The 14,710-nt window shown below is 41.5% G+C and overlaps 2 protein-coding genes across 2 annotated transcripts; both read left to right on the top strand.

The window, feature by feature from the left end:
• Nucleotides 1-1,206: 1,206 nt before the first annotated feature.
• Nucleotides 1,207-8,506, top strand: LOC137781928 (EEIG family member 2-like). Its single transcript, XM_068570953.1, has 11 exons — nt 1,207-1,499; nt 2,788-2,908; nt 3,093-3,122; nt 3,610-3,726; nt 4,180-4,226; nt 5,601-5,704; nt 5,937-6,032; nt 6,165-6,345; nt 6,561-6,697; nt 7,347-7,410; nt 7,739-8,506. Exons 1-11 carry the CDS (start codon nt 1,354-1,356, stop codon nt 7,779-7,781), a joined length of 1,086 nt encoding a protein of 361 aa, XP_068427054.1. The 5' UTR covers nt 1,207-1,353; the 3' UTR covers nt 7,782-8,506.
• Nucleotides 8,507-9,018: 512 nt separating this feature from the next.
• prpf38b (pre-mRNA processing factor 38B) lies at nt 9,019-14,191 on the top strand. The gene is made up of 6 exons (XM_068571307.1): nt 9,019-9,433; nt 9,880-9,948; nt 10,157-10,308; nt 10,756-10,816; nt 12,040-12,275; nt 12,751-14,191. The coding sequence occupies exons 1-6, from the start codon at nt 9,224-9,226 to the stop codon at nt 13,418-13,420; spliced, it is 1,398 nt and encodes a 465-aa protein (XP_068427408.1). The 5' UTR covers nt 9,019-9,223; the 3' UTR covers nt 13,421-14,191.
• Nucleotides 14,192-14,710: the final 519 nt, after the last annotated feature.

Genomic DNA, 14,710 nt, shown 5'->3' with positions numbered 1-14,710 from the left:
GTGTGATATGCTTCATGGTGTGTTATATTTATAACGGAAATGTAATATTTTCAGTGGAGAAGGAGTGGAGGAAATTACACATAGTGTCGTTTTCCCTGCAGCGCAGTATCGCTGGTCGCCACTAGAGGGCGACGTTTCCACGCACAAAAAGTGGCGTGCACATGGAAAGTGGTCACGTGTCTGTGCCCCTCAACAAATATCAGTTTCATTTCACTTGTGTGTTGGTAATACTGGCTATCTGTTTATTCAGCTCGGTAGACAATATTGTAGTTGAACAGAATGTGTGAATTACTCATCACACAAGTCTTGTGTGCTTAATTACATATTTTAGCCACTTCAACTTGGTGTACATCTGTAATGTAGTAAATATAATACACTAGTGCATTACATTCTTTCTCTCTTCTACTTCTAACCTCACTCCATTACTACTGCTACTACATTTTAAATTAAGATTTTAAATGCACAACATATGCACAGTTTTTAACTGTAAGAATGATTTGTTTCACATACCCCCATTTGAGAACTAAGCCCACTTCCACCAGCTACACCATTAACATGTTGCTAATATATTAGCCAACCACCCAATACGTGTACATAACAGTCCTATAATACTCTGGGCACGTTACACTAGTGATATGTTCTACTTCTAGGTAAACAATTGAAGACAATTGTAGTTTTGCTACTTTCACTTAAAGATGATCTTCATACTTCTTTAACCACTTAATACTGTTTCAACCAATACATGTAGACCTATTCAATAATCAATAACCTAAGCTGTATACCAACCATTAGTACATTTATGGCCTATTCATTTCAGATGTGGAAATTCCTTTCACCTATGACACTTTTTGAACCATATCACGAGAGCTCTTATATGCTTATTTAGCATTTTGTTTCACTGTCACGTGCCTGATGAATGAAACATATCATCTTTCTGTTTCCCCACTTCTCCTTTACAAGTGACGTCACTTCAGGTCATCAGCTTTTAATGAGTTTCCGTCGTGACCTCTGAATGTATTTTCTAATTGTTTTTCCCCTCGTGCGGCCGCAGCTGCGTCCAATCAAACGGTGGAATGTCCGCCACGTCACGAATTATGTTTTGGTGGGTGGGAAGGAGGAGATTTGAACTTCGGATCGTAACTGCACGAGCGACACTGTAGCGACCAGCAACAGCGACCAGCAACAGCGACACTGTAGCGACCAGCAACAGCGACACTGTAGCGACCAGCAACAGCGACACTGTAGCGACCAGCAACAGCGACACTGTAGCGACCAGCAACAGCGACACTGTAGCGACCAGCAACAGCGACACTGCAGCGACCAGCAGCCAAAGCTTCCCTCCATCAGGAGATCATGTCGTTTATGCTTATGAAGAAAAAGAGATTCAAATTTAAAGTGGACTTCGATCTGGAGGAGTTGTCCTCGGTTCCCTTCGTCAACGGGGTTTTATTCTGTAAAGTCAGACTCCTCGATGGAGGCTTTGCAGAAGAGTCGCCTCGGTAAGAGTCTTTCTGTGTTTTGTCTATTTATAGCAGCAGCTCGCTGAAGTGGAGTTTAAGGGAAACTTGTTTTGGAGCGTTTCAAGTCCCTGTTCGTTGGACACGTGTATCATGTGTAGTCCCGCATCTCTGCTGTCTCCGGCCCTGCGTGGGTTTTAACGCGTGTCGTGTGTGTAACTTTATTATTAAACTGCAGCACAGAAACCTCAGCGAGCTGCTCGGTAACTACGGTTTTACTACAAGTTACGTTACGTTACCGACTCAAAGGGAGCAGGAAACTGTCTGTTCACGTTATATTGTGATTAACTTAACGTATTACCGTGTATTAACCTGATACTTTAATTAAGTTAGGGTAATACTGTGTATTAACTTAACATAAGACTGTGTATTAACTTAATACTTCCATTAAGTTAAAGTGATACTGTGTATTAAGTTAATACTGTGTACAGTATTTAGTTAACCTAGTACACAGCAGCTGGTTGAAGACTTTGTGTCAAATCTCACAAAACAGGACGCAACTTTAATTATTAGTCCAATAGAAAATATGGTTTTAAAGTATTTCTTTAATAAAGGGACATACTATTTATTTTATTAACCTCTGTAACATATCACAGTTGAGCTAATCAGTTGCTAAGCAACAACTCTTGACTTAACCAAGCTTCTTCTTCTTCTTCTTTTTCTTATCATCATCGTCATAATCATCATCTTGATGCTGAATTTACTTTAGTCTAATATTCTCACTTGTTCATTTGCCCATTTGTTGTACTAAATACCAACATACACTTTTTTTTCTTTGCAAAGAACCACACACACACACACACACACACACACACACATACACACACACACACACACACATGCGTGTGTGTGTTCGCATGAGTCACACTGAAGAAAGCAGGCCGGGCACGTTAACCACAAGAGAGACTCATAACTGTTCCATGGTAACTGTCTGTGTACAAACACTGCGTTCTTCCTCGTATCCTGATCCAACCTCAACTTTATTCTCTTTCTCTTTGTGCATCAACACTAAATCTACACCTCTTACCGCCGCAGTGAGCTCAACACGTCTTGTGAAGTCTAATTTGCTAAAATAAGACACAATCTATTTGCATCAAAGTGCTGTCTTCTTCCAAAAGACTCACATGTTAAGTACAGTGAGTCTTGTCTCACACACTCTGAGGGTAAGCCGTGCATAAAGCTGGCAAACTTGCTATGAATACCTTTCAGGATTCAGTATTCCTTCATGTTTTGTGTCTGTGTGACGAGTTTCTAAATGCTTCTGTCGCAGGAATCCCGTCCAAGCCAACTGCGTCCACTGGAGGAAGAAATTCTCTTTCATGGTTAAGATGAGTGCCAACGCTGGGACAGGTGTACTGGACCCACGTCTTTGTCGGGTGTCTGTGCGCAAGGTACAGGACATTTTATTTGTCTAGCTAGTTAAACTTAATGTGCTCAATATTGTGTATGTAGTGAATGTCAGAGCTCTGTTCATTTGTAATCTCATCACAGATGCGTTGAATGAAAGTGTTATGTGAAATAATATTGAAGCGGATAATTGTAACTTGACTGATTTTTGTGCTTTTGTCATTTAAGGAATTGAAGGGAGGAAAAACGTTTGCAAAGGTACTACTTCTCTTGTCAAGTCTGTCGGCTGTGATTTGTTGTAAACATAGCAACCTAAGTGCCAGATATCCATTAGAACAGTCTTATCTTAAACTATATGTGATAACAGTCGGCCGCAGAGTGTCCTGAGATAACTTTTCAGCAGAGTGACTGTGTACCAAGAATGTTCTTATTTCTAGTTTCCGGCGTTGGTTACTGATTGAAAACTCTGTGAATCACAACCTACCATGTTAACCATGAACTTTAACCACGAGTTAACTTATTAGGTTCTCTGTTTCCTGAAGGATTGAATCTTTCAATCCTTGGTGTGTGGTGTGTTTCCATAACATTAGATGTGCTGGATTTCTTCACATGTAGATAGTTTTGTATCGCCACATCATCACAGGATGATGCTCCATGTACGAATACCTTGTTAATGCTGGCTCTTTGACAGATAAATAACCCGTCAGATGATTCTAACTGGTTGATCTCTCTTGTCCCCGTGCAGCTGGGCTTTGCTGACTTGAACTTGTCTGAGTTTGCTGGGTCTGGCAGCATTACAAGGCGGTGTCTCCTGGAGGGATACGACACCAAAAACACCAGGCAGGACAACTCCATTCTGAAGGTGCGATAGAGTTTTAACGCACAGCGCCACAATACGAACCCTTTAAGATGGAAATGCCACGAGGAGCCTTTACGACACTGACACTGATGTGTTGGTACTGTCCAATCATTTATTTCTTATACATCTTTACAAGTAACATGCATTTCAGCAAAGAAAAGACTGTGCTGCTCTAAAGCAGGAGGAGACACTCCTGCAAATGTTGGCTTTATGTTGAACGCCGGCACACATGTCTGAGCCTGTGATCCATAAACGACCTGAGCCATGGAAATGGATTTGAAAAATGCTGTTTCTTCCTGGGGCGAAGATCCACAATGGGCTTACATTGCCCAACATGTTATTTCAAACCTTAGTTGATAGCAACCTCCTTCAACTTAAGTTGTATTCTGCCACACACATACAGTTGCTTGTCAGCCTAAAACCTACATTTCTTTACCTCTTTTTTTCCTGTTTCAGGTTGTCATCACCACACAGCTTATGTCTGGAGACCCCTGTTTTAAAACGTAAGAGTTCACTTTTACATCATTCATCGGTTCAGTTTGAAAACACAGTCTTCAAGTCTGACTATCAATTCAATTTTTAACTCGTTACTCAGGAAGTATTGTGACTTATTTGGTACGTTTAAGTTTAGTCAACTACAAAATGCTAGAGTTGTGGTTGCAAACAAAGTATTTCTCCAAACATCAGCATCTAACCACAGAGAAAGGTGTTCACACCACACGATGTCTGTCGCACAACTGCAGACACACTTTCTGGTCTGATGTTAGTCCTCTCAGAGTTTGAAGTTATGACGTATTGTATGGGAGCTGAGATTGTGTCAGAGTCTTATCTGAAAGCTCATAACACCTCACCCAGACTCTAATCTGCCCTACCTCCAGCAACAACTGCAGCGCAATCAGCTCAGACAGAGGTTGTGTTTTCTCTATTGTCGAGCAGTTTGTCACTGAGGATGTGATGAAACAACACACTCATGCCAAATCCAGCTCCATTTGCAAATAGTTCACTTTTTCCAACCCGCGTGCGTCTAACCAGGTTTACTGTCATGTTCCAACGCCCTTAGAGAGTAACAACACTCGCTGCTGCCTGGGAGATGTCTAACGTGTAAACTTAGCTTAGTAGCTTAGTCATTCATCCCACAGAGTGTTACTCATTTTTGTGTGTGAAGAAACAAGTTAGATGACGCTTGTTTTTTCTTTTTTTAAACTCGGTGTCTGTCACCGTTTGTCGGCCTCTCCGCCCTCGTTCATTTGTTTAACATCACAGCTGCAGAGAAGTGATGTTTCCTGTGTTAACATCCGGGAGCTGAACGTGATTCTGTTTTAATAGACTTATTACTTATCCATTTTTAACTGAGGTGTAACTTGGTCAAGGACACGGCTGGCTGTGACGTTTGCTTGCTGAATATCTATGACGCAGTATTTTTATATTTATAGGTATGATTGATGACAGCAAACAAAACAGTGTTACTGCAGTTATATGCTCATTCCCTTTTTGACTGTGGATTAAAACAAAATACAGATATATATATATTCTAATAAGCTACATTTAGCTACAGTAGATATCCAGTATGTCCCAAAACCGAGGCTTTGAATGGAAATGTATGAGCACTGACAAACAAACCACACACATCATATTCCTGGATGTTGGCAAGCGTAAATATATCTGAATAAAGTTTTTACATAAATCATAAAATCAAAGTATTTATGTTGGACATGGACATCCACATAAAAGTTCTCATAGTCAAAATAATGATGTCAGATTCCAGTTTGTGGTGTCTACGATAAGAGCAGGACAGTTGAAGAAGCTCTTTTCCAACAACTATACTTCAGAAACCAGCTGCTCCTCAGTAACATCACTGTTTCCTGTGTTCCCTTCAGTCCCCCGTCCACAGCCATGACTCTGGGGGTCCCACCGGTTGAAGCAGAGCGCCTCCTTGAGGACAGAAAGGGAGGCGTCATGCACATCCCTCATTCACTGACTGGTACGTACAGACAGACTCTGACGGCTGTTCCTCACAATCATATTTTAGGTTTTTCAAATCTTCCAAAAAGCACCAGCTTTTTTCAGTGTTTTCATAAATAGCATCAATAAAAACTGAAACAAATTGAATCCTTCCCTTCAACGTAAGGAATAGATGCTTTAGTTGTGTTTATAATCATACAAAATGATCGTAACTAACAAAACTTGTGATTTCATTTTTTTTTTCCATTTAGAGACTCCAGTAAAGTCAGGATCATTCCCAGAGGAGCTGGTAGTGTGTGGTCACTCCAGAACACCCAGCTATGTCAGTCAACACTCAAAAATCTCAGGTACTGAACACACACACACACACACACACACACACACACGTATTCCCTTTGAACAAGCTAAATTATTACTACAGCAGCTGCAGAAATCATAAGCATAGCATTCATGTGTTTCCCTCCTCTCCTGTTCTGCAGGTTACAGCTCGAATCACTCCAGTTTAACAGATCTAAGCCATCGGAGGAGCGCGTCAGGAGGTTCTGCCTCCACAGGCATCGGCAGCATCCTGGAAACCAGTGACCAGCAGGGCGAGAGCAGGACCTCTGCAGTCTGTCACCACGCTCCCGAACACCCCTCTACGCCCGCTAAAGTTTCACGGTAACGTGTTCATTGTGTTCCTTTATTCTCACCTTTTACTTTTAAACATGTGTTCTACTCTGGTTTCGACCTCTGTGTGTAATGACCCTGTTATATGAACAACCCTTGAGGATCGGACTGTTTCTATTTCTGCTAAATATATGAGCTTATGTCTTTTCTTTCCCATACAAAGCCCACTCGTGTCATTTTTCACCCTCTTTCTGTTTCTCCAATAGACATCCGGTGAAGCAGAATTCAGTGGAGAATCAGCTCAAAAGAGTTGATGCCACCAGGGTGGATGCTGATGACATAATAGAGAAAATCCTGCAGAGCCAGGACTTCAGCCATGGCGTCTTGGACTCCAGTACAGAAGGTGTGTACATCTAATCCATGACTCAGTGGACTGGAAAGTTGCCTACAATCCTGCTTTGAGGTGTTGCAATGCAACGTCTTTAAGTCCTTCCTCAATGACAGTTAGATATTTATGATGGCAAATAATACATTTGAACCATACTTTAGCATATCCACCTGCCTAAATATTAAACTGTATTTGATGAAGGATTACAGAGGTTAGATTGCATGTCATTGACATGAATATCTGAAGGGCAGTTTCACCTCACTGATAGCTGAGCACACACAGTGGCTGCCATGTTACGAAGCCTCGTCCTGAAGTAACTTAACACAGAGTCACTTAGTCACTTATTGTGTTAAGAAAATGGTGACTCTCTCTACTCAGAGAATGATGTTGAACACTTTTTTGGTGTAAATGTGCATATTGTTATGGTGTTCCTCTTAATCAAATATTAATTACTTCTTTTGATGTTCTTCAAACGATCTCATCAGCTTTGCAACATTGTTTCTCCTCTCTATTCGTGTATTGTCATTTACTATTATAATTTCTAGAAAACTAAGCAAGCCATTTTTAAAACTGTGATTGTGCACTGATTTACAGTATCCTTATTTTGAATGTTTGTGTGTGTGTGTGTGTGTGTGTGTGTATGTGTGTGTGTGTGTTGCTGCAGAGGAGGGGCTCAGCTTATTTGTCGGTCCTGGTGGGAGTACCGCTTTAGGAAGCCAGAACATGAGGTGGGTGTGATTATGTAACTGTGGGGCGTGGGTGCCACACAGCAGGCATTTATTACAAATATAAATTCATTGGAAATATGCCAAATGGCTAAATTAAAATGTTTCTATTAAGGTTTCTGTTACATACAAGTTAAGGTATCAAATATGCCAAATGGCTAAATTAAAATGTTTCTCTTAAGGTATCTATTACATACACGTTAAGGTACTTTTCATTTCACAGCAAAGTGTTAGTTCTGTGTATAAAAGAAGGCACCACAGCGGCAGCCAGATCAGATAACATCCCTCATTTCCTGTCATGTAACACATTGTGGCCTTCTCTCTCTTTCAGGGTCGCAGCCGGAGCTTTTGAGCAGGTGGTGTTCAAGCGCTAGGCTTTGGGAAGCATGTGCCTGCCATAAGGGTGCCGTATTACACCGATGCGGGGGATACAACACTGAGTTGTAGAAGTGCCATCTGAACTGGCTCCCACCTCACTCCATGAGATTTAATTTATTTTATGCAGTCTCTCCGCGCCTGACCTACATGGTATGTCGACTAGGAGAGACCTCTAGTGTTTAAGAAGTGGAGTTGATGGCCAAGACTGGAACATTTTGGTGACTGAGATTACTGGTATACTGACATGTCTGTGGGTCTTCTATGAAAACTATGATTGTGGATTAGTACTGTAATTCTACATATGTTGACCCATCCCTGTTATTTAAAATGTACGTTTTAAATTTTTTTATTTTGCTATGATTGATTTTGTTCAAACGTTTCATTTGTACCTTAAGTGGCTGGAGGGGACTGTGTCCGTTCCTTGAAATTCCATTAAATTCAAGTAATAGAAAACTGACATTGTGAAATTGACGGTGGTTACGGCACCACTGTGTGTCACCTGGTTTCTCACCTGGTTGTGAGGGAGGATGACTGCTTTTAAAATGCCGTGAAGTTTTCATGTTTTGTACCTTCATTATGATGTGTATTTTTGGTCTGCATGTGCATATGTCTGTTGTCTGTACATTCATAATGGATGGAATTTCATTATAACATTTTTGTAATATATGTATGTATTGAAAGCTATGTGCCCATGATTTTTCGAAGATGTGAGAATGTTGTATTTAAGGCCAAATAAAAATAACCTTTTAAAATGCATTCTGGATAACTTCAAACCTAATTTGTGTTTCATGTCATGGTCTCTATGCCGAAGAGGCGTGGAGGAAAATGTGACCCAGAATTATAATTGATAGGAAAGTAAATTTGCAAACTCACTGTTACAATATATTTAACTGCACACATCAAATCAAATGTTGAAAATACAATGGAAGCTGAAAGAGGAAATTGGCTGCTGGAATTGTCAAGTGGCGAATTAAAAATCACCATTTCCTGTTGAGGCAAAACAAACGGATTTCAAAGTAAACGTGTGCTAAGTACAAAGCAAAATTGCTTTAAATACACAATAACGTAATAATTAAAACACTCCATATTTACAGACGCGTTATATATGTGTGTGATACATAATTGTTTACTTTAACAGTTCAAACAATGTGGTGTATAAATACGTGCTTTTATTTTCTAAACGTTCCCCTTGTTGACGTATCGACGGTGAGCGATCGGTTCCGCTCGCACTGCACCACCAACGGTCCTGTTCCTCCTCGCAACAGCACCTAGCGACAACGACGGCGGGAAGTTGTTATCGTCAATTCAACCACAAATCAGCGGCAATTAAACGGACGAAATTGCGAACGATCGACATTCCACGATATAATATTGATGGGTCTGTAATCGGAAATACGCTAACTGTACAGTGAGCTTAGCGGCGTGGGATTCAGCTATTATGGCTAACGTCGGGAACCAGCTACCAACACAGGCCGTGAGCAAGCCTGCGCCAGGGAAACATGGCAATGTATTGCCCCTGTGGGGCAACGAGAAGACCATGAACCTCAACCCAATGATTCTTACAAATGTACTTTCTTCGCCGTATTTCAAAGTGCAGCTTTATGAACTTAAGACGTACCATGAAGTTGTGGACGAAATCTACTTCAAGGTAACGTAAACGTCAGCTAATGCTAAAACCGCATGCTAGCTAGAGGAGCCTTGTCAAGCTAGCGCCACACTGCAGGCGTCACATAACACACTGGGACCAGACAGCGTTCACGTTAGCTAACTTAACTTTAGGACTATGAGAGATGTCTGCTTAATTCACATACTTGCGTACTATTATAACACGTTAGTGATCTTATCCGGGAGCTCGTACTCCCTAACTTTAGCGACTAAGCTAGCGCTAAATCCAACAAGGTGCCGTTATGAACCCAGAATAGTTTAACTTTACTTCTGTTGCACTCAAAATAAGTTGGAGTAACGTCACCGTCCATTTATCAGTTTAAAGGCTAAAAGTGGGTGAACATTTGGGGCAGTTGAACATCGTTGTGTGTCGAGTCGTTTGGGAGATGGATGGTGTGTAAAGTAGTGTAATATCATGTGTTCCTACAGGTGACCCACGCTGAACCTTGGGAAAAAGGCAGCCGAAAGACCGCGGGTCAGACTGGAATGTGCGGAGGGGTAAGTGAGAAGTACGTGCCTTTTATATTCCCCACCCCCTCTACCCTGACAAGTCTAGAGGATGATGATGCTACAAATATGAAATAGTGTGTGTATGAGTGTACTTACAACTTGAGTGATGTAGTATCTAGGTCAGGTGTTGTGCATAGGTTTTGCTGTGAACAATGTGCACCGATATGCTTTACTAATATGTCTTCATCCTTGTTAGGTGCGTGGAGTTGGGACGGGAGGTATTGTGTCCACGGCCTTCTGTCTTCTATACAAACTGTTTACGCTCAAGTTGACTCGCAAACAGCTGATGGGTCTGATCACTCATACAGACTCTCCGTACATCAGAGCACTTGGATTCATGTACATAAGGTATGGTTGATGCATGTCTGCCCTAATTCTGTAATCTATATTATTATCAGTCAAGTGAGCTAAAAGATGATAATAAATATTGTACATAAAAGGTACTTTGTAAGATGGTAACAATGCCGGAAGTTGAACATTAATTCAAAACTCTTTTACAATCTTCTTCTGCCAATTTAAGTAATTTTACTGGAGGATTTAAGCCGACGCAAGCTCAATGTTGTGATACTTTTAACAGAATTAGCATTTTAATTAGCAATTTGGTTCTAAAATTATTTTAATATGTTGGGAAATTTAATGCAATTATTATTTGGTTGCATCTCTGATGATCTTCTGTCTGAAATTCAGTCTGAGGTATTATTCTAAAGGGTCCATAAAAACAATTGAAATTAAACTTTGCAACTGTGCGGCATTGTTCTCCGCTCATGTTGTGCTCTCTGCTTTGTTCTGCCCCAGATACACTCAGCCTCCAGCAGATTTGGTAGAATGGTACGACGGTTTCCTGGATGATGAGGAGGTATGTCACCTCGGGTAATAATTTGATGTTTCTTTCTCTGCATTAAATACACAGTTACACAACAAGTAAAACAACCAAAATGTTTCCCTCCCTTGTGATGCTCATAGCTGATTTTTCACCTTTGCCTTCATTTGGCTTAATTGTCCCCAATTTTTTGTCCTTTAAAGCTAAGTAGCTAGGTTACTTGTTTACTTCTCTGCTGATGTTTTTTATCAGGGTAAGTACCATATATAAAAATGCATAGATATTTTAGTCAATGTAATATTAAGGCATGCCTTTTTTGTTTTTGACAAGCTTTTATCAGGACTTGTTGCACAAAACTAAATTTGGCATTAATAGCAATTGGAGCAGTCATGTTTTTACAGAGATGGATAAACACAAACCATACAACACATGTCAACTCTTGCATTAATCTGTTGTCACCATATTTGATTAGTATACAATTTGAAACCAGGCTGTGCAGCCAGGCCTCCTTTTGATGTTCTGTTGCATTATATTTCAATTGATCATATGAAATCCTACCCAACTGGTTAATTCCCCTGTTTTTTTCTTTAGATGCCCATTGTGCAGCAGGTGATTTGGATATTGTATCTCAGCACTGTTGGGTTGCGTGTGTGAGTGCAAAGCGGCTGTTCTCTACCATATAAAGTCAATAGCTTTTCAACAAGTGTGCATTTTGCCTACCTGCTCTATTCTGTGCTCATAATGTGGGCACAGAGTTCATTGTGCTTCTGGGAGACAGTTTCTCTGCGTCCTTTCGGCTCAGTGAGAATGTGTCACAATGTTTTTAGATGCTGCTCTCTTTCCTTCATTTCTGGTCTGTAAACAGTTCATGCAAGCCACCTTTGAAACATGCCGCTTTAAACGCATGATGTGAAGGAAAAGAGGGTGGATCTTATACATGTAATAACATCTGCTTGATTACCAAAGCTCACATTATGAATACAGACTCCAGAAACTGCCAGACAGGTTAGATGAGACAAGCTTTTTAAAATATTAATAGATGTGTTTCCTCTTTATAATTATCAAAGTGAAGTCTGGCAAATTTGATTGATATGAGAGATTAAGCTAGATGAACAGAGGTGAAGGTTCAGTACTTGATCATCACAAATTGCTTTTTTGATTTGAGGCAAGATTTGAGAAAGCCATCAGATATACCCGTGTCCTGCCTCGATGTGCTAATTGAGTTTTCCCTGTGGCTCTTTCCCACCGTTTGACTCTAGGAGCTCGACGTCAAGGCGGGAGGCGGCTGCGTCATGACCGTCGGGGAGATGTTACGCTCCTTCTTGACCAAACTGGAGTGGTTCTCCACTCTGTTCCCCCGCATCCCAGTACCTGTGCAGAAGCTAATCGACCAGCAGATGAAGGCTCGGCCTCGGAAGGTCGTTCAGAAGGAGCCGCAGGAGGAGGAAGTAGCAGAGCCCGAGGCGGGGGGGCAAGGGGAACGGCGGCGCTCCAGGTAACGCAGCGAAGGATTCAAGCTCCTTAAGCTTCATTTTCTCTTAACAATCTTATCCGGTGCCATCATCTTGGATGGAAAAAGTTCAGTTATCTTTCCAATTTCATCCCAACTTTTACTCAAAGTACTGAAACAGTGCAACTATACTAATAATTATAAAACGTCTGTTGCCGGCTCTTGACATTACCTAGGGGACTCTTTATTGTTCTGATTTATGTCGCCAGTCTACAGTTTGTTAGAACAGAAAGTTTAATTGCTTGAAGCTAACGTCAGCTGTCTTTAAAACCGTTGATGCCTGTGTTTTATGTTTTATCTATTTTTTAAATGTCTCATTTTAAATTAGGATGTCCTCTTTTTATACATGTCATACAGGTTTTTATGTGTTACTGCTGTCCTAACGTTTTGTTGCCAACTTAATTTCGTTGTATGTTTTTTTTTTTTACAATGACAATATATATATCTTTATCCTTCCCAGGACTCCCAGGCGGACGCCGAGCCCGAGAAAGTCACCCAAACGGTCAAGGAGCAGGAGCCACCAGCGCGAGAAAGAACGCCACGGCCCCAGCTTCGACCGGGAGCTGGAGCGGGAGCGCGACCGCCAGAAGAAGGAGAAGGACAAGGACGGCAAGGACAGGGACAGAGACAGAGGCGAGCGGGGGGACAGGGAGAGGCGGCGGTCCCGCAGCGCAGACAGGAACCAGGACCGCAGGGAGCGTAGGAAAAGTCGCAGCGGCAGCCGGGACCGACGAAACGAACGGCGAGACAAAGAAAGGGACGGCGGCGATGACAAGAGCAGGAAGAAGGACAGGGATCACCACAAAGATAAAGGCTCCGAGAAGGACAGGTCCAAGGACAAGAAGAGCAGGGGGGAGACCGATGACAGGAAGCATAAAGACGACAGGGAGAGGCACAGGGAGGAGAGGAAGGCCAAGAAGCTGAGTCGGAGTCGAAGCAAGGAGAGGAAGCACAAAACTGGGGGAGAAGAGAAGAGCAGGAAAAGAGAGCTCAGCCATAGCAGAGACAAAGACAAGGAGAGAGACGGAGAACAGCGTTCTCACAAACGTAGTCGCAGCAAAGAGAAGAGCCATCATCAGCGAGAGTCCAGTAATGACCGTAGTAAACATCGGAGCCGGAGCACTGAGTAGTCGTCACCTGCCAGCGATATCGCTGCTCCTCCTCCTCCTCTGTTGTTCTGTTTTTTGCTCCCCAGTTGTCGGTAAATTGTGCTAAAGAGAAGGAATGTCAGCACATTGGACTGCCGTTGTCGTCTTTGGCCAATGTGACGTTGCTTTACTTTTATGTTTTTCTGCCTTTTTCACTCTCCATTAGACCAGTTAGTCTTCACAATTTTTTGAAAAGTGGCAAAAAAAAATGGCATTTTAATTTTCTACGGTGCGCTCGTTTGCCCCCTGAAGATGTGGGTTTGTACATACTGTATTGGAGGTTGTCTACACACGATGGAAGGGCCGAGTTGCCTTTTCCTGCTGGGTCGCGTGTCGTCTCAGCTCAACACGTCATATAATTTATGTTGTGTATAAAGAAATATTTCAGGCGCTACAAATGCCAAAACCCTTTTTTTTTTTTTTTTCAATTGGACTTATTACAGTGCATATGTTTTGAATTTATCCATATTTAAGTGTCTCGTTCAGTCGTGTTCTGATTGAACGCGCGTTGAGAAGTGAACGGTTGACGGACACATCTAAGCGTAGCGGCAACGTGGAGCGGCAATGTGGAACGGCAACTCAGCACGAAGCAATTCTGTCCGAGATGGTGTGTAGACAGCACGAGAATGTTTTAATCCTCGGAAGAGCAGACTGCAAAGGGTGATTTTGTACACACACTGAGCCCTGCTGTGCTGTGTTTGGGTAATTGCTCTGTTGCATTTTGTTTTCTAATAAAAACACTTTTACAAACAACACGTTGTTCTTGTCTTGAAATTTAAGGATGTGATATTAATAACAGAGAAAGGCTGAATGCAAAGATTTTTTTATTCGTTTTTTTATAACAGTTTGAAAATATTTTCCATATTAAATATACATTTAGAAAAGGTAAAAAACAAACAAAATCCCTGGACATGTTCAATAATTTCTGATATATGAACTTTACGTTCACTGATTAAGGCATTATAAAAGTTATTACAACTGTAAGAAAATGCAAGAGGTACAAGAACCAAGATACAACCATTAATATAAATACATAACCTCAACCAAAAGAGAAACAAAAAAATAAGGCTCTTATTTGGAAGACATCGTCCTCAAAATTGTGCAGTTTATGTTTGGCAGCATGAATGTAAATATCAGCGCATGCTAAATAATCCCCGTGTTGCACCAGACCTAAAACCATGAGTGGTTCTTAAACGCCAAAACGCGCTGCCATGTTGACCGAGAGGTCTTCACATTTTGAATCGGGAGGCGAGTGCCGCCCTCACGCCGCGT

Source organism: Clinocottus analis, unplaced genomic scaffold, assembly GCF_023055335.1.
Source record: "Clinocottus analis isolate CAN_PGR_092001 unplaced genomic scaffold, fCliAna1.0.p SCAF_11, whole genome shotgun sequence".
Classification (NCBI taxonomy): domain Eukaryota; kingdom Metazoa; phylum Chordata; class Actinopteri; order Perciformes; family Cottidae; genus Clinocottus; species Clinocottus analis.
The sequence above is the reverse complement of the archived record's forward strand: the minus strand, read 5'-3'. Positions and strand labels throughout refer to the sequence as shown.

What these genes read in the sequence shown, in the direction of transcription:
- prpf38b (XM_068571307.1), top strand. Translation starts at nt 9,224, where the DNA reads ATGGCTAACGTCGGGAACCAGCTACCAACACAGGCCGTGAGCAAGCCT. An exon ending in AGACTGGAATGTGCGGAGGG is followed by an intron (nt 9,949 to 10,156) that starts GTAAGTGAGAAG and finishes CATCCTTGTTAG; the next exon opens with GTGCGTGGAGTTGGGACGGG. An exon ending in CTTGGATTCATGTACATAAG is followed by an intron (nt 10,309 to 10,755) that starts GTATGGTTGATG and finishes GTTCTGCCCCAG; the next exon opens with ATACACTCAGCCTCCAGCAG.
- LOC137781928 (XM_068570953.1), top strand. Translation starts at nt 1,354, where the DNA reads ATGTCGTTTATGCTTATGAAGAAAAAGAGATTCAAATTTAAAGTGGAC. An exon ending in TTTGCAGAAGAGTCGCCTCG is followed by an intron (nt 1,500 to 2,787) that starts GTAAGAGTCTTT and finishes CTTCTGTCGCAG; the next exon opens with GAATCCCGTCCAAGCCAACT. An exon ending in GGAGACCCCTGTTTTAAAAC is followed by an intron (nt 4,227 to 5,600) that starts GTAAGAGTTCAC and finishes TGTTCCCTTCAG; the next exon opens with TCCCCCGTCCACAGCCATGA.